Consider the following 25002-nt stretch of genomic DNA (forward strand, 5'->3'; position numbering starts at 1 on the left):
TTACAGCTCAATGTCTGGATCCCCATAGACTTTTATGGGGTTCGGTATCCGTGCAGATGTTCGGGTTCAAGTCTGGTGCCGTACCAGATATTGGGTTTTTTTTCTTTAAAAGAAAAAATGATAATCCGTCTGGACCCACCAAACCCAACCATCTGTGGGTCCGCCTATCTCTACGCATAAGTAATAGGGCAAGTTACATCTTTCAAATATAGCAATAGCTATAATATAGTTTAAGTTCAATATAAGTTAGTAAAGCAATAGAATACTGCATATCTTTATCCTCAAGTAAAATGTGATATGGAACAGCAGTTTTTATGATTACAGCCTTCTTAGATTATTGGATTCAAAAGACAGTTGGAAAATTTGGAGCTCTGCTCAACTTGGATGATCCAGGAAAGTTAACTGTTTGGCTATGAACAATTGTACAGTTCTTTGTTTTGAAGAACCACCCCTTTATAAGCTGGGATCTAGCTCTATTGAACACCCCTGACTATGATCACAAAATATTCTTAATCTTAATTAAGCAATTTTAACCAATCCCATAAGGCAAAGTTAGAAAAATGAAGATAATGTATGTCCGATGTGAACTTTCATAATTTTCAACACTTCTAATAAAAATTCATAAAAGCTAAAATGAAACAATTTAAAGACATGAACTGTACAATGCCACTAAGAATCTGTTTCTTGAACAAACAAATGACAAATAAAAGTATTTATAAAAAAAATACAATACACATGAAACTTTTGCTTACAAATGATTTAATGATTTACAGTCAATAGTGTAGAATGGGAATTGATCGCTAATCCCCAGATATTGAATACAAACAGCAGCTCTGAGGCCTTTAATTATTGGTCCTTACATGTAGAGGTAGATTGTGAAAGGCTGCGCAGACTTTGTTGTAAGTCCGGCTATGAACCTGGGACACTTGTCCGCTTTAAAAGGACTTCTTCATACTGCTTTTCGGAAAGAAGTCCTTCTGTAACAGTTTTGCTCTCTTCAAATTTTGGCAGCACAACTGCAATGTAACCTTCTGTCAATGGCTGAAATAAAAAGAAAAACTATATAAACAGTTGACTCAAGAGGTCGGTGTTATGCTCCGTGCCCTCATCATAAAAGCCCATTACTACAACTATGAAAAATAGATGAAGGCTCCAGCACAATCCAAGAAATTCTTGTCATATAAATACCGATATCTTCTTAAGTAAAAGGGATTCTTTATTGATGCACATTTAAAAAACAAATGAGAATAAAAACATCTTACGCGTTTCAAGTGAAAAACGCTCTTAATCATAGACCTAGATTGGTAGGTATAAGAGATATGACAAGAATTTCTTGGATTGTGCTGGAACCTTCATCTATTTTTCATAGTCAACTACCCGGAGACCAGTCCGAAGATAATAGTCCGTGCGCTGCTTTCACTGATGGGAATGGTGAATTTCTGAATGGTGAGCTGAAAGAAGGGAATTTTGTTTACTTACCGTAAATTCCTTTTCTTCTAGCTCTAATTGGGAGACCCAGACAATTGGGTGTATAGGCTATGCCTCCGGAGGCCGCACAAAGTATTACACTCAAAAGTGTTAAGCCCCTCCCCTTCTGCCTATACACCCCCCGTGTTCCCACGGGCTCCTCAGTTTTGGTGCAAAAGCAAGAAGGAGGAAAAAAAATTATAAACTGGTTAAAAGTAACTTCAATCCGAAGGAATATCGGAGAACTGAAACCATTCAACATGAACAACATGTGTACACAAAAAAACAGGGGCGGGCGCTGGGTCTCCCAATTGGAGCTAGAAGAAAAGGAATTTACGGTAAGTAAACAAAATTCCCTTCTTCTTTGTCGCTCTATTGGGAGACCCAGACAATTGGGACATCCAAAAGCAGTCCCTGGGTGGGTAAAATAATACCTCATAATAGAGCCGTAAAACGGCCTCTTCCTACAGGTGGGCAACCGCCGCCTGAAGGACTCGTCTACCTAGGCTGGCATCCGCCGAAGCATAGGTATGCACCTGATAGTGCTTCGTGAAAGTGTGCAGGCTCGACCAGGTAGCCGCCTGACACACCTGCTGAGCCGTAGCCTGGTGCCTCAAAGCCCAGGACGCGCCCACGGCTCTGGTAGAATGGGCCTTCAGCCCTGAGGGAACCGGAAGCCCAGCAGAACGGTAGGCTTCGATAATTGGCTCCTTGATCCACCGAGCCAGGGTTGATTTGGAAGCCCGTGACCCTTTACGCTGGCCAGCGACAAGGACAAAGAGTGCATCCGAGCGGCGCAGGGGCGCCGTTCGAGAAATGTAGAGTCTGAGTGCTCTCACCCAATCTAACAAGTGCCAATCCTTTTCACATTGGTGAACTGGATGAGGATAAAAAGAAGGTAAGGAGATATCCTGATTAAGATGAAAGGAGGATACCACCTTAGGGAGAAAATCCGGAACCGGACGTAGAACCACCTTGTCCTGGTGAAACACCAGGAAAGAGGCTTTGCACGACAATGCTGCTAGCTCAGACACTCTCCGAAGAGAAGTGACTGCTACTAGAAAAACCACTTTCTGCGAAAGTCGTGAGAGGGAAATATCTCTCATTGGCTCGAATGGTGGTTTCTGAAGAACCATCAGAACCCTGTTGAGATCCCAGGGTTCTAACGGCCGCTTGTAAGGAGGAACGATGTGACAAACCCCCTGCAGGAACGTGCGTACCTGTGGAAGCCTGGCTAGGCGCTTCTGGAAAAACACAGAGAGCGCTGAGACTTGTCCCTTAAGGGAGCCGAGCGACAAACCCTTTTCCAGTCCAGATTGAAGGAAGGACAGAAAAGTGGTCAAGTCAAAAGGCCAGGGAGAAAAACCCTGAGCAGAGCACCACGACAGGAAAATTTTCCACGTCCTGTGGTAGATCTTGGCGGACGTTGGTTTCCTAGCCTGTCTCATAGTGGCAATGACGTCTTGAGATAACCCTGAAGACGCTAGGGTCCAGGACTCAATGGCCACACAGTCAGGTTGAGGGCCGCAGAATTCAGATGGAAAAAAAAAAAAACGGCCCTCGAGATAGCAAGTCTGTTCGGTCTGGTAGTGTCCACGGTTGGCCGACCGTGAGATGCCACAGATCCGGGTACCACGACCTCCTTGGCCAGCCTGGAGCGACGAGGATGGCGCGGCGGCAGTCGGTCCTGATCTTGCGTAACACTCTGGGCAACAGTGCCAGCGGAGGAAACACATAAGGGAGCTGAAACTGCGACCATCCTGAACTAAGGCGTCTGCCGCCAGAGCTCTGGGATCTTGAGACCGTGCCATGAACACTGGGACCTTGTTGTTGTGCCGGGACGCCATGAGGTCGACGTCCGGCACCCCCCAGCAGCAACGGATCTCCTGAAACACGTCCGTGTGAAGGGACCATTCCCCTGCGTCCATGCCCTGGCAACTGAGATAATCTGCTTCCCAGTTTTCCACGCCTGGGATGTGAACTGCGGATATGGTGGATGCCGTGGCTTCCACCCACATCAAAATCCGCCGGACTTCCTGGAAGGCTTGCCGGCTGCGTGTTCCGCCTTGGTGGTTGATGTATGCCACCGCTGTGGAATTGTCCGACTGAATTCGGATCTGCTTGCCCTCCAGCCACTGCTGGAACGCTTTCTGGGCAAGATACACTGCCCGTATTTCCAGAACGTTGATCTGAAGCGAGGACTCTTGCTGGGTCCACGTACCCTGAGCCCTGTGGTGGGGAAAAAACCGCTCCCCACCCTGACAGACTCGCGTCCGTCGTGACTACTTCCCAGGATGGGGGTAGGAAGGATTTCCCCTTCGATAACGAAGTGGGAAGAAGCCACCACCGAAGGGAAGCTTTGGTCGCCTGAGAGAGGGAGACGGTCCTGTCGAGGGACGACGGCTTCCTGTCCCATTTGATTAGGATGTCCCATTGAAGGGGACGCAGGTGAAACTGCGCGAAAGGGACTGCCTCCATTGCTGCCACCAGGAAGTGCATGAGGCGCCTCAAGGGGTGTGACTGGCCTTGAAGGAGAGATTGTACCCCTTTCTGTAGTGCCTACTGCTTGAACAGCGTAAGCTTCACTATCGCTGAGAGGGTATGAAACTCCATGCCAAGATATGTCAGCGATTGGGCCGGTGTCATATTTGACTTTGGAAAATTGATGATCCACCCGACACCCTGGAGAGTCTCCAGGGAAGCGTCGAGGATGCGTTGGCATGCCTCTTGAGAGGGTGCCTTGATCAGCATCCAAGTACGGGATCACCGAGTGACCCTGCGAGTGTAGGAGCGCTACTACAGTAGCCATAACCTTGGTAAAAACCCGTGGGGCTGTTGCCAGGCCGAACGGCAGTGCCACGAATTGCAGGTGTTCGTTTCCTATGGCGAAGCGCAAGAAGCGCTGGGCTCTGGAGCAATCGGTACGTGGAGATAAGCATCTTTGATATCGATCGATGCAAGGAAATCTCCTTGGGACATTGAGGCGATGACGGAGCGGAGGGATTCCATCCTGAACCGTCTGGTTTTACATGTTTGTTGAGCAGTTTCAGGTCCAGGACCGGGCGGAAAGACCCGTCCTCCTTTGGGACCACAAACAAGATGGAGTAAAAACCGTGGCTCAGTTGCTGAAGAGGAACCGGGATCACCACTCCTTCTGCCTTCAGAGTGCACAGCGCCTGCAGAAGAGCCTCGGCTCGCTAGGGAGGCGGGAATGACCTGAAGAATCGAGTCGGGGGACGAGAGGTGAACTCAATCTTGTAACCGTGAGACAGAATGTCTCTCACCCAGCGGTCTTTTATTTGTGGCAGCCAGGTGTCGCAAAAGCGGGAGAGCCTGCCACCGACCGAGGATGCTACTAGAGGAGGTCGAAGTCATGAGGAAGCCGCTTTGTTAGCGGCGCCTCCGGTGGCCTTTTAAGGACGTGACTTAGACCGCCATGCCTGAGAGTTCCTTTGTTCTTTCTGAGACCTTTTGGACGAGGAGAATTGGGACCTGCCCCGCCCTGAAAGGACCGAAACCTCGACTGCCCTCTCCTCTGTTGGGGTATGTCCTGTTTGGACTGGGGTAAGGATGTATCCTTTCCCTTGGATTGTGTGATGATTTCATCCAGACGCTCGCCAAACAGCCTGTCGCCAGAAATTGGCAAACTGGTTAAGCGCTTTTTTGGAAGCAGAATCTGCCTTCCATTCCCGTAGCCACAAGGCCCTGCGGAGTACCACCGCATTGGCGGCCGCGACCGCCGTACGGCTCGCAGAGTCCAGGACAGCAATAATAGCGTAAGACGCAATTGCCGAGGTCTGGGTGGTAATGGGTGCCACTTGTGGCGCGGCCGTGCATGTGGCTGCTTCAATTTGCGCTTGACCTGCTGAGATAGCTTGTAGCGCCCCTACGGCTGCGAATGCTGGGGCAAAAGAAGCTTCGATAGCTTCATAGATGGATTTCAACCAGAGCTCCATCTGCCTGTCAGTGGCATCCTTGAGCGAGGCCCCCTCTTCCACTGCAAGTATGGATCTAGCCGCCAGTCTGGAGATTGGAGGATCCACTTTGGGACACTGAGTCCAACCTTTAACCACGTCAGGGGGAAAAAGATAACGTGTATCCTTAAGGCGCTTAGAAAACCGTTTATCTGGACAAGCATGATGAATCTGGACTGCCTCTCTGAAATCAGAGTGGTCCAGAAACATACTCGGTGTAAGAGAAGCTGACTCCTCCGCCGGAGGAGCTGAGGGAGAAATATCCAGCATTTGATCGATGGACGCAATAAGAACGTTCACTATGGCGTCCCCGTCTGGAGTATTAAGATTGAGAGCGCCCTCAGGATCAGAATCCTGATCCGCTGTCTCCGCATTATCAACCAGAGATTCCCCCCGCTGAGACCCTGAACAATATGATGTCGAGGGAAATTCTAAGCGAGCCCGCTTAGTCGGTCTGGGGCTGGGGTCTAAGTCAGAACCCTCAGTCTGGGATGTATGAGATACCCCGGGAGGACATTGTTGGTCCAACTGAGGGGGGCCAGGGAACAATGATTCAACAGAGTCCCTTTGCTGAGATACCGGCCTGGACTGCAAGGCTTCTAGTATCTTAGTCATAGTCTCAGAGAGTTTTGCAAACTCCGTCCCCATCACTAGGACAGTGTCAACAGGTGGCTCCCCCTGGGCCCCTCTTAGCAGAGGCCCTGGCTGAAGAAGTGTCACAGGGGCCGAACATTGCACACAATGAGGGTCAATGGAACCTGCCGGCAGCTGGGTCGTACAAGCGACGCAGGCAGCATAATAAGCCTGTGCTTTGGCACCCCTGCCTTTTGTGGGCGCCATGCTATTGTTTTCCCTGAGTAACACACTAGGGTATATAGCCAGAATGAACTGTGCTCATACAGTGTAAAATATATACTATAAACAAATAATGTATCAATACACTACAGCACCATGGGGCTAGCACCACAGGTGCTGCTTACCATCCGCCTAAAGCGGTTATGAGGCCACCAGAGACCGTGTCTGGGTCTCCCAGGGTTAATCCCTCTCTGCAGCGTCGGAGGAGCTGACAGGAATGGCTGCGGCGTCCTGACGAGAGGAGGGAGCCGTGGGCGTGGCCGAGGTGCTCACACTGTGCACAGTGAGGGGGGTGGAGTATGGAAATCATACTCCAGCCCTCAGTGCTGCTCGTTCCGTGCAGCGTCCCGCCCTTCCCCTGCCTGTCAGGGCTGAGGGCGGGAGAAAGGGAAACTAGGCCGCAAGCAAGCCGGGGACTCGAGTATACGCGTGGCCGCCGTAAAAGCGCGGCCGACGCCGAAGTCCCCGGCGAACTACAAGTCCCAGCCGCGCCGCAGTTTCCCATGGCAGCGGCGGTTAGCGCGGTAGCCCCTACATATAAACACACTCAGCGACGCTGAGTGTGTAATGGCACAGTTTAACCCGGTCAGCGCCGCGGTCCCCGGTGCACTAGCACACCCAGCAAAGCTGAGGTGTTGCCCGTGCGCGGTCCCCACAGGGATACAGAGTACCTTCACGTAGCAGGGCCATGTCCCTGAACTGTACCCGGCTCCTATCCAGCAGGCTCCACAGGAGTTGTGGATGAAGCACGGTCTCAGTGCCTGGAGACCGATAGGATCCCACTTCACCCAGAGCCCTGAGGGGGACGGGGAAGGAAAGCAGCATGTGGGCTCCAGCCTCCGTACCCGCAATGGATACCTCAACCTTAACAACACCGCCGACAAGAGTGGGGTGAGAAGGGAGCATGCTGGGGGCCCTATATGGGCCCACTTTTCTTCCAACCGACATAGTCAGCAGCTGCTGCTGACTAATCTGTGGAGCTGTGCTGTGCGTGTCTGACCTCCTTCGCACAAAGCAAAAAACTGAGGAGCCCGTGGGAGCACGGGGGTGTATAGGCAGAAGGGGAGGGGCTTAACACTTTTGAGTGTAATACTTTGTGCGGCCTCCGGAGGCATAGCCTATACACCCAATTGTCTGGGTCTCCCAATAGAGCGACAAAGAAAAATATTTTTTCTTTTTTCGCTTTATTACCATTACTACAACACTGAACCTTGGGCACAGGTACAGTTACTATGCCTCACTAGTATATAGCCACCGTGCCCCTCATGGTGGCACACAGACTGCTGTGATTGCCAATATCAGAATACAACACTACGTACAGTTAAATATTACAAAACCAATAAAATACAATATTTACAACTGGCCTTTCAATTTTAATAGAGGGAACAATTCAACCTATTAAAAGCAATAAAATGAAACCAATTAGGAAATGGCTTCTATCTTCCATATAAATACAAAACACTAAGATTAAGGCCTCATTCACATATCTGTGTTTATTCGAAAACCACACGTGTGTCACACAGACCTCGGAATGAAGTCTAAGGCTGTTTCTATCTTCCATCCACATCAGGTGTCCTAATTTATTGGATATTGGTCCCTTTTTACCTTCTATTCCCCAATTAGTTTTCTTCTCATTACCCTACTAGAAAAGAGGCCTTAAGTATAAGCAAGTGATTTTGTGATTAATAGCACTGATTTATTAACGTTACTAAACCTATAGGAGGAATCTCTATACACCCTTCTCTGTTTTACCCATTAATTTAGCGAGGTTGAACTTGTCACCTTATACTATGTGAGACATCAAAGTTTTCAGCCATGCTCCAGTTACCTTTTCTTTCAACAATTCAGGATTATGAAGAATATTTTCATTTACTTCCAGTAACCGACCTCGAATACAACTAGGGGAAAAGAAGAAAGTAACATGGAGACTTAAAAGGCAAGCAGAAAATTATCTCCCACTAATCCACAAAACCTGCATATAAAAATCCTGCTCCTCTAGACTATATTATACCATCATTCCATACATTTTATAGGTATCCAGCTTCCATGTTAACTAGTCCCTGCCTATTGTACTTCAAAGCAATGTAATCTCCTAATACTAAAAAGAATCTCTTGAGCCATCTTATTAAATATTTCTTAAGTGGATTACTGTAATGGAAAAATGTGCACCTGTAAATGGTATATTCATCACCGTCACAGCAGGTTATCCTACACAAAGGTGCAAACTCTGTTAAGAACTGAGCCCCCTGAGTACAAAGAAAAAAAATGAAGATTTGTATTAAAAAAGCAATGTATTTAATTTGGTGCATCTTTATTATAAATATTGCATACAGTCAATAATCCTATTCACTGTGTTCATGGGGTGCCGTATTTCTTAGCCAAAATGAGAAGCAAAAAGGTCAAGCAATAAGTTGTTTGTTCTTTTCTCTTCAAGTAAATGGTTTTGACAAAATATCCACAGAAATATAGAACAAAGAACTGCAGTGTGCAAACAACTGATGAGCTTGATAGTATTCACACTAAGCTGTAATGCAGGGGTTTATGAACTCCAACAACAACAGCGTAGTGATTAGCATTCAGGTAAAGCTATCCATCAAAATGGACTTTTTGTAGAAGTTTTAACTTGGAGCCATATGCATGTTAACTATGTGAAAGGACCTTCAGCTGATGCAGCTCCCATTCAGGAACTGTAAAATATGGTACTGTATAGTGTGTGTCTGCAAGGTGTGATAATGTATATGTCTATATGCGCATGTAATGTAGCAAAGCGGTGTGTCTGTATGCATATAGCAGCGCTATTTGTGTCTGCATGTGCATATAGTTTGCATGTAGCAGAGCTGTATGTGTGTCTATATCTGGATGTAAATTGGATGTAGCAGGGCTGTGTTTATATGTGCATATAGTTTGCAGGTAGCACAACTGTGTGTGCATCTATGTGTATGTAGTTTGCATGTGGCGGGGCTGTTTGTTTATATGTGCATGCAGCAGAACTGTGTGTGCAGCTATGTGCATGTAGTAGAGGTGTCTGTGTGCATTTAATTAGCATGAAGCATAAATGTTTGTCTACATGTGCATGTAGTTAGCATGTTGCAGAGCTGTTTCTTTATATGTGCATGTAGCAGTACCTTGTGTGCATGTAGCAAATCTGCGTGCGTCTATCTGCATGTAGTCTCAATGAAGCAGAGCTGTGTGTATATCGTCTGCATGTAGCAGAGCTGTGTGTGTGTCTATATCTGCATGTAATTTGAACATTGTAGCACAACCATGTTCATATAATACACACTGCAAAGAGACTCCGACAATATATTTATTACCTCCATATTGTACCCTAGTACAATAAAAGTAGTGCTAATGACCCCTCTATGTTACACCATCTCAGAAGTTTTAAATAGGAAAAATATGTTTCCATCTGCTGTCTAAACCTAGGGTGCGTCTTATGGTGACGATTAGGTTATAGTCTGAAAAATAGGATGTATATATTTTGGTTCAGAAATATTTGAACAGTTATAACTTTTGACATTTTAGCTGTTTACCAAAATCTATTCAAGATATAGTTATATTATTAATATAGTCTTAAAGAGCAGACTCTTAGTTTTAATTTGAGGGTATTCACATCCTATCTGGACTAAGGGTTTAGGAATTGCAACTCTATTATGTAGTTGGATCTTTTTCCGGGGACCAAAGGTACAAAGGCATGTATATGTTTAGGCTCCCCTGGTCAAAATTACTGGTATTGTGAACGGTTAAGCAAGTTGAAGATGAAGTAATCTCTAAAAGGCATGAAGTTAAAGATGACATTTCCTTTGTGTTTTAGGCGAAAACTAAAAATTATTTTCATATTTACATTTTTAAAGTTAACAAAAAAAGAAAATGGTCCGATGCAAAAGTTTGGGCACCCTACATTGTTAGTACATAATAGCACCCAGTTTGGCTGATATTCACAGCTTTTAAACACTTTTTGTAGCCAGCCAAGAGTCTTTAAATTCTCATTTGAGGGATTTTTCATTCATTTTTCCTGCGAGATTCTTGGCTCGTTTTGCATGCACTGCTCTTTTGAGGTCTAGCCACAGATTTTCAATGAGGTTCAGATCAGGGGACTGTGAGGGTCATTGTAAAAACTTTAGCTTGCTCCTTTTGAGGTAGTTTATTATGGATTTTGATGTGTGTTTAGGATCACTATCCATTTAAAGAAGCCATCTTCTCTCCAACCTCTAGCCATAAATGTTCACCGTGCCATTGGCTGCAACAAAACTCCAAAGCTGGATTGATCCACCCCCGTGTGCTTAACTGTTGGTGATATGTTCTTTCATGAAATTCTGTGGCCTTTCTTTTCCACACATACCTTTGATCATTGTGGCTAAAGAGTTTTATTTAACCTCATTGCTCCACAGGATTTATTTCCAAAATGCATCAGCTTATTTAGATGTTCTTCCGCATATTTCTGATGCTGAATTTTATGGTGAGGACGCAAGAGAGGTTTTCTTATGAGGACTCTTCCATAAAAGCCATATTTGTGCAGGTGTCTCAACAGTAGAACAATCAACTACAAGTCCAGAGTCTGCTAAATCTTCTTAAAGGTCTTTTGCAGTAACGCGGGGGTTCTAATTTGCCTCTTTAACAATTGCAGTTCTCACAGAAATTTTGCTTGGTCTTCCAGACCTTATCTTCACCTCTACTGTTACTTTTGACTGTCATTTCTTAATTACATTTCAAATTGAGGAAAGGGCAACTTGAAAAAGCCCGACTATCTCCTTGTAGCCTTTTCCTGCTTTGTGGGCATCAACTGTTTTCTTTTTCAGAGCGCTAGGCAGCTGCATAGAAGAACCCATGGCTGCTGTTTTTTGGCACAAGGTTAGAGGAGGATAGGTTTTTATAAAGCTGTGAATTTTGCATCACCGGGCCTTTCCTAATGATGACAGTGAACAATCCATACAAGACACTCCTGAATTCAGTAAAATATGATGATTTTTTATTATTTCATACTCCGTATAGTCAAGTCAGATGTTGCGGCCCAAACATGGCCTTCATCAGTAACTAGCACCTGAGATGAATAGAGACAGATTATAGCTTCACTCTTTTCATTGGCAGTATTTGGAATGCTAGCAGATATGTGACTGTGATCTGCAGCCTGTTATTTCTGCCATGGGCAGTTGCAGTAATGCCATTAAGAAAGTTTCTGTGGTTTGCAGCCTGTCATTAGCAGTATCCACTGCTGTGTTGAGCTCCACATAGCAGCGGATACTGCTAATGACAGGCTGCAAACCACAGAAACTTTCTTAATGGCATTACTGCAACTGCCCATGGCAGAAATAACAGGCTGCAGATCACAATCACATATCTGCTAGCATTCCAAATACTGCCAATGAAAAGAGTGAAACTATAATCTCTCTCTATTCATCTCAGGTTCTAGTTACTGATGAAGGCCATGTTTGGGCCGCAACATCTGACTTGACTTTACGGAGTATGAAATAATAAAAAATCATAATATTTTACTGAATTCAGGAGTTCCTTGTATATATTACTACTGTATACAGTTTTCGAAACCTACCTGAGCACCCTGGTAACTAGAAAGTCAGTAGAAGTGCCTTATCCTTTTGAAGTGAACAATCCATAACTCTAAAGGCCCCGTTACATGCAACGACATATCTAATGATATATCGACTGGGTCACGAATTCTGTGACGCACATCCAGCATCGTTAGCGACGTCGTTGCGTGTGACACCAACGAACGGCCGCTAACGATCAAAAATATTCACCTTATCGTTGATCATTGACACATCGTTCATTTTCATAAAATCGTTGATTGTTGAGGATGCAGGTTGTTCGTCGTTCCCGAGGCAGCACACATCGCTACGTGTGACAGCTCGGGAACGACGAACTGCAGCTTACCTGCGGCCGCCGTCAATGAGCAAGGAAGAAGGTGGGCGGCATGTTACGGCCGCTCATCTCCGCCCCTCCGATTCTATTGGGCGGCCGCTTAGTGACGCCGCTGTGACGCCGCACGAACCGCCACCTTAGAAAGGAGGCGGTTCGCCGGCACCAGCGACGTCGCTAGGCAGGTAAGTCCGTGTGACGGCTCCTAACGATTTTGTGCGCCACGGGCAGCAATTTGCCCGTGACGCACAAACGACGGGAGCAGGTACGCTCGCTAGCAATATCAATACGTGTGACGGGGCCTTAACAGGCTAATTAAGGTCTGAAACCTTGGTCAAAGTTATCAGAGCACACAAATCTCCAAGGAAGCCCAAAGTTTTGCATAAGCCCATTTTCTCTTTTGTAATTTTTCAAATGTAAAAGATGTAAATAAGTTTTTGGTTTTTTTTACCTAAAATACAAAGCAAAATGTGTCATTTTAACTTTCTCCCTCTTGTAGATCATTTCATCTTCAACTTGCTTAACTGTTCACAATAAAAGGAATTTTGATTAGTGGTGACCAAACTTTTACATGCCACTCTAATTGGGCAACTATCTCAAACGATCTCTAGTGGGCTGCATGGGCTATTCCCTCGTTAATCCATCATTAACTAAGCAGGTGAAAGGTCTGCAACGGATTCCTGGTGTGGATTTATGTGTGGAAGCTATTGCTGTGAACGCATAACATGTGATTAATGTAGCTCTCAGACCCTCATTAAGCTGAGGGTGGATGATCGCAGAATCCATTCCATGTTGAAGGAAAACCCCTTCACAACATCCACCCAAGTGAACATTCTCCAAGAAATATTTGTTTCAGTATCGAAGTTTACCATAAAAAGAGCATCATGAGAGCAAATTCCCAGGGTTCACCACAAGGTACAAGTCATTAATCAGCATTAAAATAAAAAAGGCTGGATTAGACTTTGCCCCCCAAAAAATCCAAACCCAGTTCTGGAAAAGCATTCCTTGTATAGATAAAACGAAGATCAACTTGTACCAGAATAATGGGAAGAAAGTATGGAAAGGGCTTGGAACAGCTTGTGATCCAAGAAACACACAACATCCTCCGTAAAACATGGTGGAAGCAGTGTGATGCATGGCTTCCAATAGTACTGGGTCACTAGTGTTTATTGATGACGTAACTGAAGACAGAAGCAACTGGATGAATTCTGAAGTGTATAGGGCTATATGTTCTAATCAGATTTATTCAATACAGCAAGGTGGATTGGAGCTCCTTCACAGTACAGATGGGCAATGACCCAAAGCATACTGGGAAAGGAACCCCGGAGTTAAAGGCAAAATAGTGGAATATTGTGCAATGTCAATCATCATATCATAAAAAAACTTTTAGTTCCCAAGTTAGTGTGGGGGTAAATCGATAAAAAACTAAATTGCCAAAGGCAAATAGATCCCCGAACTAAAGACCTAATAAAATATAAGTTTTAATTTTTAAATATATTTAAGAACACTAGGTGCAGTGACCAGTAGCTTAACCAGATATCCAGACACACATAGATCTAATACCTGAGTAGGCTAATAGTATAGCCCTGATTAGAGGTTACACTCAAACATGTCTCTAATAGATATAATCATTGTCTGCCGATGCACTAGCATATTAAATATTCACAACGCCTCCCCAACATGTCAGGGGAAAGGGGCTGCACAGCGTCAAAAACACTTTCCTGTACTAGTTAAAAAGAGAAACTGTACCAACATGTACCAGGACACTTTTAGCTTCCGTCAGGTAAATGGAGGCCCGTGTGTGAACATACCCTTATATGAAACATAAGCCTGAAATTGATAATTATGATCATAATCAGCACATTCCCAATAATATAGACAGACATACTCAATTGTCCATAAAACGTCATATACTTACTCTTTTAGACTTTCCTGATACTTTATTCAGTAGTCTGCTGCAGTTGGCACTAATTTGATAGCTAATGCTAGAAATATTTTTGCCACTTTGAAGGACTGGGTGACATTCTGCCAGAGTAATGACACAAATTCTGAGAGAGAAATAAAGAAAATAAGGGAATATTAAATAAACATTGAGCAGGGGAAAACCCCATTAAGGGGTTAAACACTTAAAGTATATTTTAATCAATATACTGTATCTTGAAATGAAATTAAAAAAGTTCCACAAATTGATGTGGTAAAGAAAAATGTTCCTGTGCTGAGAAAATCTTACAAATTTGAGCTTGTTACAGAAATTTTAGGCACTCTTTATTTTTGATGATTTTATTAAACCCAGAGTGGCGTACTAACATGCTAATGGGGGCGACTGGCCGGGGAACTAACGCCCAGGGGACTAGTCCCCTTGCTCATTAGCATACGGTAAAAGATCTTTAGGAACACTTTTTCTAAAGTTCTGTTTATCTTTGCTAGCGTATACAGCAGGGGTGGGGAACCTTTTCACTTCCGGGGGCCATTTGGAATTTTCTACCAACCTTAGAGGGCCACACCAAATTATCAACTTGAAAACTATCCTGCTATATTTGGTCAAACAATTAATTAACTCCCCTCTACTGTGTTGTCTGGAGCTGTTTCTCTTTGGTGCGGCTGTGATGTTCGGTGATATTGATCATATTGTTTCTGACAACTGCTTTTCCAAATTTGTCTCGGTCTGGAGAGGCTGAGGGCACATACATCCCAGGAGAGGCTGGTGCACATACATCCCAAGAGAGGCTGGTGCATATACATCCCAAGAGAGGCTGGTGCATATACATCCCAAGAGAGGCTGGTGCATATACATCCCAAGAGAGGCTGGTGCATATACATCCCAAGAGAGGCTGGTGCATATACATCCCAAGAGAGGCTGGTGCATATACATCCCAAGAGAGGCTGGTGCATATACATCCCAAGAGAGGCTGGTGCATATACATCCCAAGAGAGGCTGGTGCATATACATCCCAAGAGAGGCTGGTGCATATACATCCCAAGAGAGGCTGGTGCATATACATCCCAAGAGAGGCTGGTGCATATACATCCCAAGAGAGGCTGGTGCATATACATCCCAAGAGAGGCTGGTGCATATACATCCCAAGAGAGGCTGGTGCATATACATCCCAAGAGAGGCTGGTGCATATACATCCCAGGAGAGGCTGGTGCATATACATCCCAAGAGAGGCTGGTGCGTATACATCCCAAGAGAGGCTGGTGCGTATACATCCCAAGAGAGGCTGGTGCGTATACATCCCAAGAGAGGCTGGTGCGTATACATCCCAAGAGAGGCTGGTGCGTATACATCCCAAGAGAGGCTGGTGCGTATACATCCCAAGAGAGGCTGGTGCGTATACATCCCAAGAGAGGCTGGTGCGTATACATCCCAAGAGAGGCTGGTGCGTATACATCCCAAGAGAGGCTGGTGCGTATACATCCCAAGAGAGGCTGGTGCGTATACATCCCAAGAGAGGCTGGTGCGTATACATCCCAAGAGAGGCTGGTGCGTATACATCCCAAGAGAGGCTGGTGCGTATACATCCCAAGAGAGGCTGGTGCATATACATCCCAAGAGAGGCTGGTGCATATACATCCCAAGAGAGGCTGGTGCATATACATCCCAAGAGAGGCTGGTGCATATACATCCCAAGAGAGGCTGGTGCATATACATCCCAAGAGAGGCTGGTGCATATACATCCCAAGAGAGGCTGGTGCATATACATCCCAAGAGAGGCTGGTGCATATACATCCCAAGAGAGGTTGGTGCATATACATCCCAAGAGAGGCTGGTGCATATACATCCCAAGAGAGGCTGGTGCATATACATCCCAAGAGAGGCTGGTGCATATACATCCCAAGAGAGGCTGGTGCATACACATCACAGAAGGCACTGGGCACGGACAGCACCAGGAGGCGGCACGGACAGCACCAGGAGGCGGCACGGACAGCACCAGGAGGCGGCACGGACAGCACCAGGAGGCGGCACGGACAGCACCAGGAGGCGGCACGGACAGCACCAGGAGGCGGCACGGACAGCACCAGGAGGCGGCACGGACAGCACCAGGAGGCGGCACGGACAGCACCAGGAGGCGGCACGGGTTACACATCACTGAGGGGGTACACAGCACTTGGGGCTACACGCAGTACTAGGGGGTACACAGCACTGGACGGAGGGGGAGGGCAGCGATGGGTTGTGTACTCACAATTCTGGGATGGGAGGAGTCACACAGCACAGGTTCGGAGGCATATACAGCAGGGAGGCATCTGCTGCACCTATTCTTCCCTCTATCTTCTATCACATGACTTCCGGTATCGGGCGGTAAGTACAAGTTTACCGCGATCACGCATATAATGGCGCTGTCACATATTGACAGCGCCATATAAGGGGTTAAATGGCACGAGCAGATAACGATTCTGCTCGTGCCTAGCAGGCACACATCTCAGCTGTGAAAATCAGCTGAGATGTGTGCCGATCGCAGCATGATGCTGCCGGCAGACCGCGGGCAGTAATGTTATGACCGCTAGGACGTAATGTTACGGCCCACGGTCGTTAAGGGGTTAAATAGTACCAATAAAAAAAGTCAACTCATCTCGTAAAAAACAAGCCCTCACATGACTGTCGATAGAAAAAATGATAGCTCTCAAACTATGGTGATGTAAAAACGTAAAGCATTGTTTTACCGTGTGATATTAGGCAAACATAAAAACCTAATATAAACCTGGTATCACTGTAATCACTCCAACCCGAAAAATAAAACCTTCTTATCCCATACAGCACGGTGATCGGCATTAAATAAATACATTTTTTACATGCTGATGATTTGTTTATTCTGCCTCCCAAAGATTGCAGTAAGACTGAGCTCACATTTATCCTGCGCTTTATGCCAAGTGCTTAGACTGGGTTTCCATGTAAAGCTCTGAAATATGTGATTTAAATGGAACGACTGATGAACCATTCACTATAAAGCAGAAGGATACACTGTGGACTGTCTCTGGCCCATAATCCAGCGGTGTCTGGCTTTTTAAGTGTTCATTAAACCATGGTCTGCCACAGTTTTATGTACTTCTGAAAATAAAGACACCGCTGAACACAAGCCAGAGTCTAGAGTAACTCTGCTACCTCAGAATAGTGGATGAATCCCTCAAGGCGTCATCTAAATCACATCATTCGGAGATTTACATGTAAACCCCAAGCTAAGTGCTCAGTGTAGAGCAGAGAATAAATGTGATTCAAAATGTTCCCAATTTTTTTTTTCTGCCAGGAGGTGGAAATTTAGTGCTAAAATATGGTGCAGACGATTTCAGCACCAAATGGGCACCTCCTGGCACAAAATCGAGGCAAAAGCCTGAACAAAAAAAAAAACAAAACAACAAAAAAAGTGTAAAAAAAACGCTTTTTTTTTGCCAGGAGGTGTACATTGGGTGCAGTAATATGGTGTAAAAATTTCAGCACCAAATTTGCATCTCTTGGCCAAAAATACTGCGATTTTCTGCTAGGAGATGCAGGTCTGTGAACTCAGTGACCTCCACCTGAGGTTAGGTTACCTGCGATCACAGGTGAAGGACCGTGGGAACCTCCAGCTGTGACCGCAATAACTTGAGTGATGTCACTGCTCATTGCGCAGCTCATTCATTCTCTGGAGCTCACAGCAAGCAGTCGTGCTCTATGGCTGCTCGCTGTGATATTTAGATGTAGCAGAGATGAATATCCGTGGGACCTCGTGCGGATTACGCCGAACCTGCAGGGTGTTGGTGGTTAATAAAGTGGTGAAGGAGTTTTTGTGTTTTTATATTTTTTTCCAAATAAAGGATTTTTCTCTGTGTTTGTACTTCTTTACTTTCATTTACAGGTTTTTGATGCAGGTATCTCAGACGCCTGTGCCATCACTAACCCAGGGTTTAGTAGCATCTGTGCTACTCATTACTCCAATTGCCACTGCACCAGGGCACTGGGAAGAGCCAGTAAAGCACCGGGATTGCCACATCTAATGGATGTGGCAATACTGGGCGGCTGAGGATACCAGCCCCCAGCTGGCTTTATCTTGGCTGAGGATAAAAATTGTAGGGGAATCGCATGTCGCTTTTTTTATTATTTATTTAAATTAAAAAAAAAAAGCCGCATGCGGTTTCTCTTAGGCCGGAGCGACACTTGCGAGGGACTCGCAGGAGTCTGACATCGCATTACCGGCACAGCCGCACACTCTTCTGATAGGAGCGGGCCGTATGTTTCTAAGTACATGCACACTCTTGTTCAGAGAGCGGCATGCCATGCCGGGTGATGTCATGCCAGACTGGCACGAGTCTGACATCGCATCACCGGCACAGTCGCACCCTCTTCTGACAGGAGCAGGCCACATGTGTTTGTAGGTACATGCACACTCACCATACTGACCCGCAGACACTTCCACTGCTTTCCCCGCCCACCGGCCCTCCTGGCGCCTGTGATTGGTTGCAGTCAGCTGATACTCTGGGTGGGGGCGCATCTAACTGCAACCAATTACACGCGCCGGTGGGCCGGCAAAACAGTGGATATTGAATTGTTGGCTCCGGAAGGGAATAGCGTGACTCGGAAGGAGTTTGCCGCCATGACACAGCGTCGGTGAGTATATCGCGAGCGCTCCTACCCCCCTATCCCTTCGACCAACGTTTTTACTCTCCGGATTCTTGTCCCCATTGACTTATATGAGCACCGGATTCCAGAGCAGATTTTTATATTTTTTTTTTTAATTGAGCAGTGATCCGCCGGTTCCGTTTTTTTCCAAGTCCGAGCAGCTCTAGTCATGATATGAATTGCAGTTGAAATTAATGACTTTTTGATAGCCACACAAGTGAACAAACAAAAAGTTAATTACAAAATTGTAAATTTATATATTCATATATTTTATGAAAGCAGAACCATGGAACATTGTCAAAATACCACTCAGCATTTTATGCAGGCACCTTCATGCAATATTGCATCAAATTATTATTTTTTTTCTTATAAAAAAAATAAAAACTGATATTGGTGGTTAAAAGTTTGAGTTAAACAGTAAAATAGATATATCACACCTTAAAATAAAAGTGTAAGAAGTTCAGATTCCATAAATACCACTTAGGCCTGTGTCTAAATATCGTTATATAAAGCAACAGAAACGGAGAGACCAAAAGTCTGGTTTTATGCTGGAAAATTCTATAGTTACTATAGGCACTATACCTATAGGTATAGCACTATACCTATAGGCACTATAGGCTATAGGTAATAATAACTTTGAAATGTTTTTATTTATACCAGTGGTTCCAAGACTGTTTTTTCTTGTGGCACATTGTACTTAACATGTCAACCTACATTTACTATTGATGTAATTTGTTCAATTTAAAAAAAAATAAAATTCTTGAAAAGTACAAAAAAAATGAAAAATCTGTACTTTTTAACTGTTTAACAACTTCCTTTACAGTTGTGACAGCGGGTAAGAAGTTCATGAATAGGAGCCATACCTGTCCAGAGCTGTAATTAGCCGGTTCACAGGCAGCGTTTCCGCCAGCAGCCTGTGTCAACAGTATATTGCCAAGATACAGCAGACAACTGGGGGCTGTTACTAGGTTGGGAAGAGCCATGGTTATTTGGCCCTTTCCAGCCTAACAATAGCAGCCTGCAGCCACCCAGAAGTGTCACATCCATTAGAAGTGCCAATTCTGGTGCTTGACCCGACTCTTCTCGCTGTCCTGGTGCAGTGGCAATCAGGGTAATAAGGAGTTAATGGCAGCCCACAGCTGTCACTAAGCCCTAGATTAATAATAGGAGGCGTCTATGAGACACCCCATCACTAATCTGTAAATGAAAGTAAATAAACACCCACAACGTTTCCAGCACTGCTACATCTGAAGCTCACAGTGAGCGCCTTTAGAACATGACTGCACGCTATGAGGTTCAGGCAGCAACTAAAGTGAGCCGCGCAATCAGTGGTGACGTCACTCAGGCATTTTTTGGTCACAGATGGAGGATTCCAGCTGTGACTGCGTCTAACCTGAGTGACATCACCGCTAATCGCGTCTTAGTCTCTGCCAGAACCTCACAGTGGGCAGCAATGTTCTATGGCACGCGCTGTGAGCTTCAAATTTAGCAGTGCTGGACGCACCATGGTACCTTGTGTGAATAACATCTGACCTGCAGGGGTGTTTTGGGGGGTTAATAAAGTGGTGAAAGGGGTGGTTTTTTTGTCTTTTAATCCAAATAAAGGATTAATTTCGGGGTTTGTGTTTATTTCTTTTCATTTACAGATTAGTGATGGGGGGTCTCATAGGGCTTTGCGGCAACTTAGTGGCAGATAACTCCTTTTTACCCGCTGTTGGCTGCCTATAACTCCTTTACCTGCTCTTTCCGATTGCCACTGCACTAGGGCAAATCAGGAAGAGCATAATAAAGTGTGGGGACTGTTGCATCTAATGGATACAGCAATTCTGGGTAGCTGCAGGCTGATATTTTTAGACTGGGGGGCGCCCAATAACCATGGATTTCCCCAGCCTGAGAATGCCAGCCCCCAGGTTTTTTGGCTTGGCTTTATCTTGGCTGGGTATCAAAATTGGGAGGGGGGGGGGATTAAAAAAAAATAAAAAAAAAAAAAAAAAAAAAAAAAAAAAAAAAAAATCGCACACCGTTTTTTAGCGGTTCCTCTTATTTTGATACCCAGCCAAGATGATTGTATTGATAAAGCTTGTACCAGTGGCTTTATCTGTGCTGGGTATCATAATGGGGGGATCCTAAGGCAATTTTTTTTATTATTATTATTTTACTGTCCTATATAGACCCGCCGACCGGCATCTGTGATTGGAAGTGTCAGACACGCTGTTACTCAGCGTGTGGGCGCGTCTGACTGCAACCACAGACGTCGGTGGGTAGGGTTAGCAGTGCATATTCAATGAAGGTAGTAAGCGGCTGCGGGAACAGTGTGACAGCCGTGTCAGTGATTCAGTAAGTATGAAGCACTTGCTCCTACCCCTTTTTACTTTTTATAGGATTCTGGTCCCCATAGACTTTATATGGGGACCGGCATCTGGCCAAATAACAGGGATGAATCCCCCGCTAACACAGAATCAGCAGGGGATTGATCTACCAGTCCTCCGGGACAAAACGCAAAAAGAATTGACATGCTGTATCTTCAAAAACGCAGCCAAAAAAAGATGAACTGTGCGGACAGCAAAATAGAAGTCTCAGACTTTGCTAGGGGAAGGAAATACATGCATTTGGGTGCATCTTTGTGACCACAAATCGTCATCAAAACGCAATAGAAGATGCAGCGTGCGCATATAGGCAAAGATGCAAATGACAATAGTAACTGATATCTGGGTGGTTAATAGAAGGAAGAATTTTCCTCTTAAATCACATTGGCACACCGCAAGTAAATGGCTTCAGAGTCTGCTACTGTCCTGTTATATTTAAACTAACAGGTCTAATACCCTGCAATGCATAAGTGATCATACTCATTAATGTTCAAGTCCCCTAGTTGGATATAAACGTAACGTAACTGTTACAGTGAACACATACAAAGTAAAAAATATATAGATATGCATGCTTTTTCATTTATCTTTTTAAATTATCTTTATTTAATCCAATGGCACAAGAAAAATGAAATAAAAAAAAAAAAAAGACTTGCAAAAAGTCACATATAAAAAAAAAATAGAATCAGAAAATGTAATGTTATACTGGAAAAATCAAGCCTGATTGTAAAAGCCTGAATCCTTCAAAACTGCAGCCTCAACAGCCATGACGTTAAATTGAGCAAGTGTGAAATTGTCTGAAAGAGGAGGCCTTGGGAATGGTACCGTATTTTTCGGACCATAAGACGCACTTTTTCCCCCCCAAATGTTGGGGGAAAGTGGGGGGTGCATCTTATGGTCTGAATGTGGCTGCGGGGAATGTGGGTGCTGCGGTGGAGCGGGTCATCGGGGGCACGAGCAGGCTGTAGCAGCCTGCCGTGACCACGTGGACCCGCTCATTTAATATGCACGCCCATCATCCCTCAGCGCTGAAGCAGGCACTGACAGGTGTGCGGGATGATGGGCGGGGATAAACAGCCAGCCAGCATGATCACCCCTGGCAACTACGGCCTGGAGTGATCATGTGCGGCTGTATTCACTGCCCCCCGCGCATCATCATCAGTGCGGGGGCAGTGAATCAGTGTACAGTACTCACCGTTCCCCTGCAGCATCGCTCGTCCTCCCGTCTGTGTCAGCGGCAGCGCCGCTGAGTGGAGCCATCCCCGTTCCCTTGCAGCATCGCGATCATCTCCTGTGTCTGTGCTGGCGGCTGGGTGGAGACTAGCGGCGCGCACAGCGATGACGTCATCACTGTGCGCACGTGTCCACATGCAGCCGCCGACACAGACACAGGAGATGATCGCGATGCTGCAAGGGAACGGGGATGGCTCCACTCAGCGACGCTGCCACTGACACAGACGGGAGGACGAGCGATGCTGCGGGGAGTGAGGAAAGGTGAGTATGAACGTTTATTTTTTTTTATGTGCCACAGGATGGGGGTATATTATGAGCAGGATGGGGTCATGGGAGCAGGATGGGGGTATATTATGAGCAGGATGGGGGTATATTATGAGCAGGATGGGGGTATATTATGAGCAGGATGGGGGTATATTATGAGCAGGATGGGGGTATATTATGAGCAGGATGGGGGTATATTATGAGCAGGATGGGGGTATATTATGAGCAGGATGGGGGTATATTATGAGCAGGATGGGGGTATATTATGAGCAGGATGGGGGTATATTATGAGCAGGATGGGGGTATATTATGAGCAGGATGGGGGTATATTATAAGCAGGATGGGGGTATATTATAAGCAGGATGGGGGTATATTATAAGCAGGATGGGGGTATATTATAAGCAGGATGGGGGTATATTATGAGCAAGATGGGGGTATATTATGAGCAGGAAGGGGGTATATTATGAGCAGGAAGGGGGTATATAGCAGGATGGGGGTATATAGCAGGAAGGGGGTATATAGCAGGATAAGGGTATATAGCACGATAAGGGTATATAGCAGGATAGGGGTATATAGCAGGATAGGGGTATATAGCAGGATGGGGGTATATAGCAGGATGGGGCCATATGCCATGATGGGTTATATAGCAGGATGCGGCCGTATGGCAGGATGACGGTATATAGCAGGATGAGGGACATATACTGTATATACAAGGCAGGAGGATCATTACCAGGATGCGGCACCTTAGTAGAGAATTTGGGGACATTACCCCCATAATAGTGTCAGCAGCAGATCCTCGCCCCATAACAGTGTGTCATGACCACATTTTTTGCTTACAATTTTATTTTCCTATTTTCCTCCTCTAAAACCGGTGCGTCTTATAGTCTGAAAAATACGGTATATCAAAATGCACCAAGGAGCTTCTGCAATGAAGTATGAGAGTCCTGGTCCGAAAATGTAGAAATCTGTGATTAGTGGGCAGTCTAAGTTCTTAGACCAAAATGGGACAAGAAAGAATGTCTTAGCACTCAGGAAAAAAAAAAAAAGTCCAATTTATCTGTGTTGTGGAAAGGCTAACACTGCAGCCTTGAACCAGTTACCTACTAAATTCAAGCCTATTGGATAAGGTATGCGTCTTGGGTGACCACAGGGGATGCAAACTCACCAAACATGCTGGAGGTTATGGCAAAATTGACAAAGGCGGAATGGTTTAAAAGGCCTGCTTCAAGTCTAGAACGAGATGGACCTGCACGTGACCAAACAAAGGAGTTGAGAAGATGGAGAACATTGCTAAATTTCTTGGACCCTGACATCCAGGATTCTATAGAGAAAAGGCTATGATAAGGTGGAGAGCAAGTTAGAGTCAAATAGAATGAGGACTGGCTGAATATATGAACTGAGCCAGCCACTACAAGGGGAGACCTTGTCAGGAGACCAATGCGATTATTAGTCTCATCTAAAATAAGGGATGCTGCCTCTGCATGCGAAGAGCATCTGGGTTTCCACCGAAAGGGGAAGATAGAAAAGAGGCTGCAGGCAACCTGACAATAGGGCTTCTGAAGGCATTTATTCTGGTGTGTCAGTAAAGGTTTGACAAATGGGACTCTTAATTACTAACAACATAACTGGAGGAAAAGACATGAACCGCACATCCAAAAATCATCAGTTGATCTAATGCAGCTATGCAAAAATTTTAATCCCTGAACAAGAGGTTCTGGTTTAACATTCTGATTGGGCTGTATGACGCCCACTACTATGTCACAGCGAACCTTTGAGTGGGTACCAAACTTCTTTGAATCCTTAAACAGGTGCAGCGCCATGTACCAATCATTACCGCAGCGACAGTGCACCAGCAGGGGGCACTCTTAATGACTAAAGGCCCCGTCACACACAGATAAATCTTTGGCAGATCTGTGGTTGCAGTGAAATCATGGACATATTGTTCCATTTGTACACAGCCACAAACCTGGCACTGATTGTCCACAATTTCACTGCAACCACAGATCTGCCGCAGATTTATCTCTGTCTGTGACAGGGCCTTAAGAATATGATCAATCAGCATCCATCACAGCCAAGAGAAGAATAGCTAAGTTACCACTGTCTCTGAAATTAAAAGGAATGATCCCTGCTAAAGTCATAACCAAAAATGGAGTGGGAGTTATCCTCTGGCAGCAAAAGCTGGAGCAATACTATCTGGACTCCTTGGGGCTCCACTAAACTTAGACGTCTATCATGGACACAAATACTGCAGATGGTGGTTATGGAAGGTCACTAAAAGGCTTGAGGATTCAACAAACCAAAAATATCTGTTGGGAGGTCTGATCCCCTCTAGGAATTAGTCAGAGTACTATCTGGTGCAAACCACCTGTGCAAAACTCAT

General features: G+C 45.4%; 1 protein-coding gene across 1 annotated transcript in view; it reads right to left on the bottom strand.

The window, feature by feature from the left end:
• Positions 1-742: 742 nt before the first annotated feature.
• ABITRAM (actin binding transcription modulator) overlaps positions 743-25002 on the bottom strand; it is a 45140-nt gene continuing 20880 nt past the window's right edge. The window contains exons 4-7 of the mRNA XM_075316511.1: positions 14089-14218; positions 8466-8542; positions 8125-8194; positions 743-1041 (exon numbers count right to left, since the gene is read on the bottom strand). Coding sequence (XP_075172626.1) covers positions 910-1041; positions 8125-8194; positions 8466-8542; positions 14089-14218 — 409 coding nt within the window. The 3' untranslated portion in view covers positions 743-909. The remainder of the gene's footprint in view (positions 1042-8124; positions 8195-8465; positions 8543-14088; positions 14219-25002) is intronic.

Source organism: Anomaloglossus baeobatrachus, chromosome 6 (assembly GCF_048569485.1).
Source record: "Anomaloglossus baeobatrachus isolate aAnoBae1 chromosome 6, aAnoBae1.hap1, whole genome shotgun sequence".
NCBI lineage: Eukaryota > Metazoa > Chordata > Amphibia > Anura > Aromobatidae > Anomaloglossus > Anomaloglossus baeobatrachus.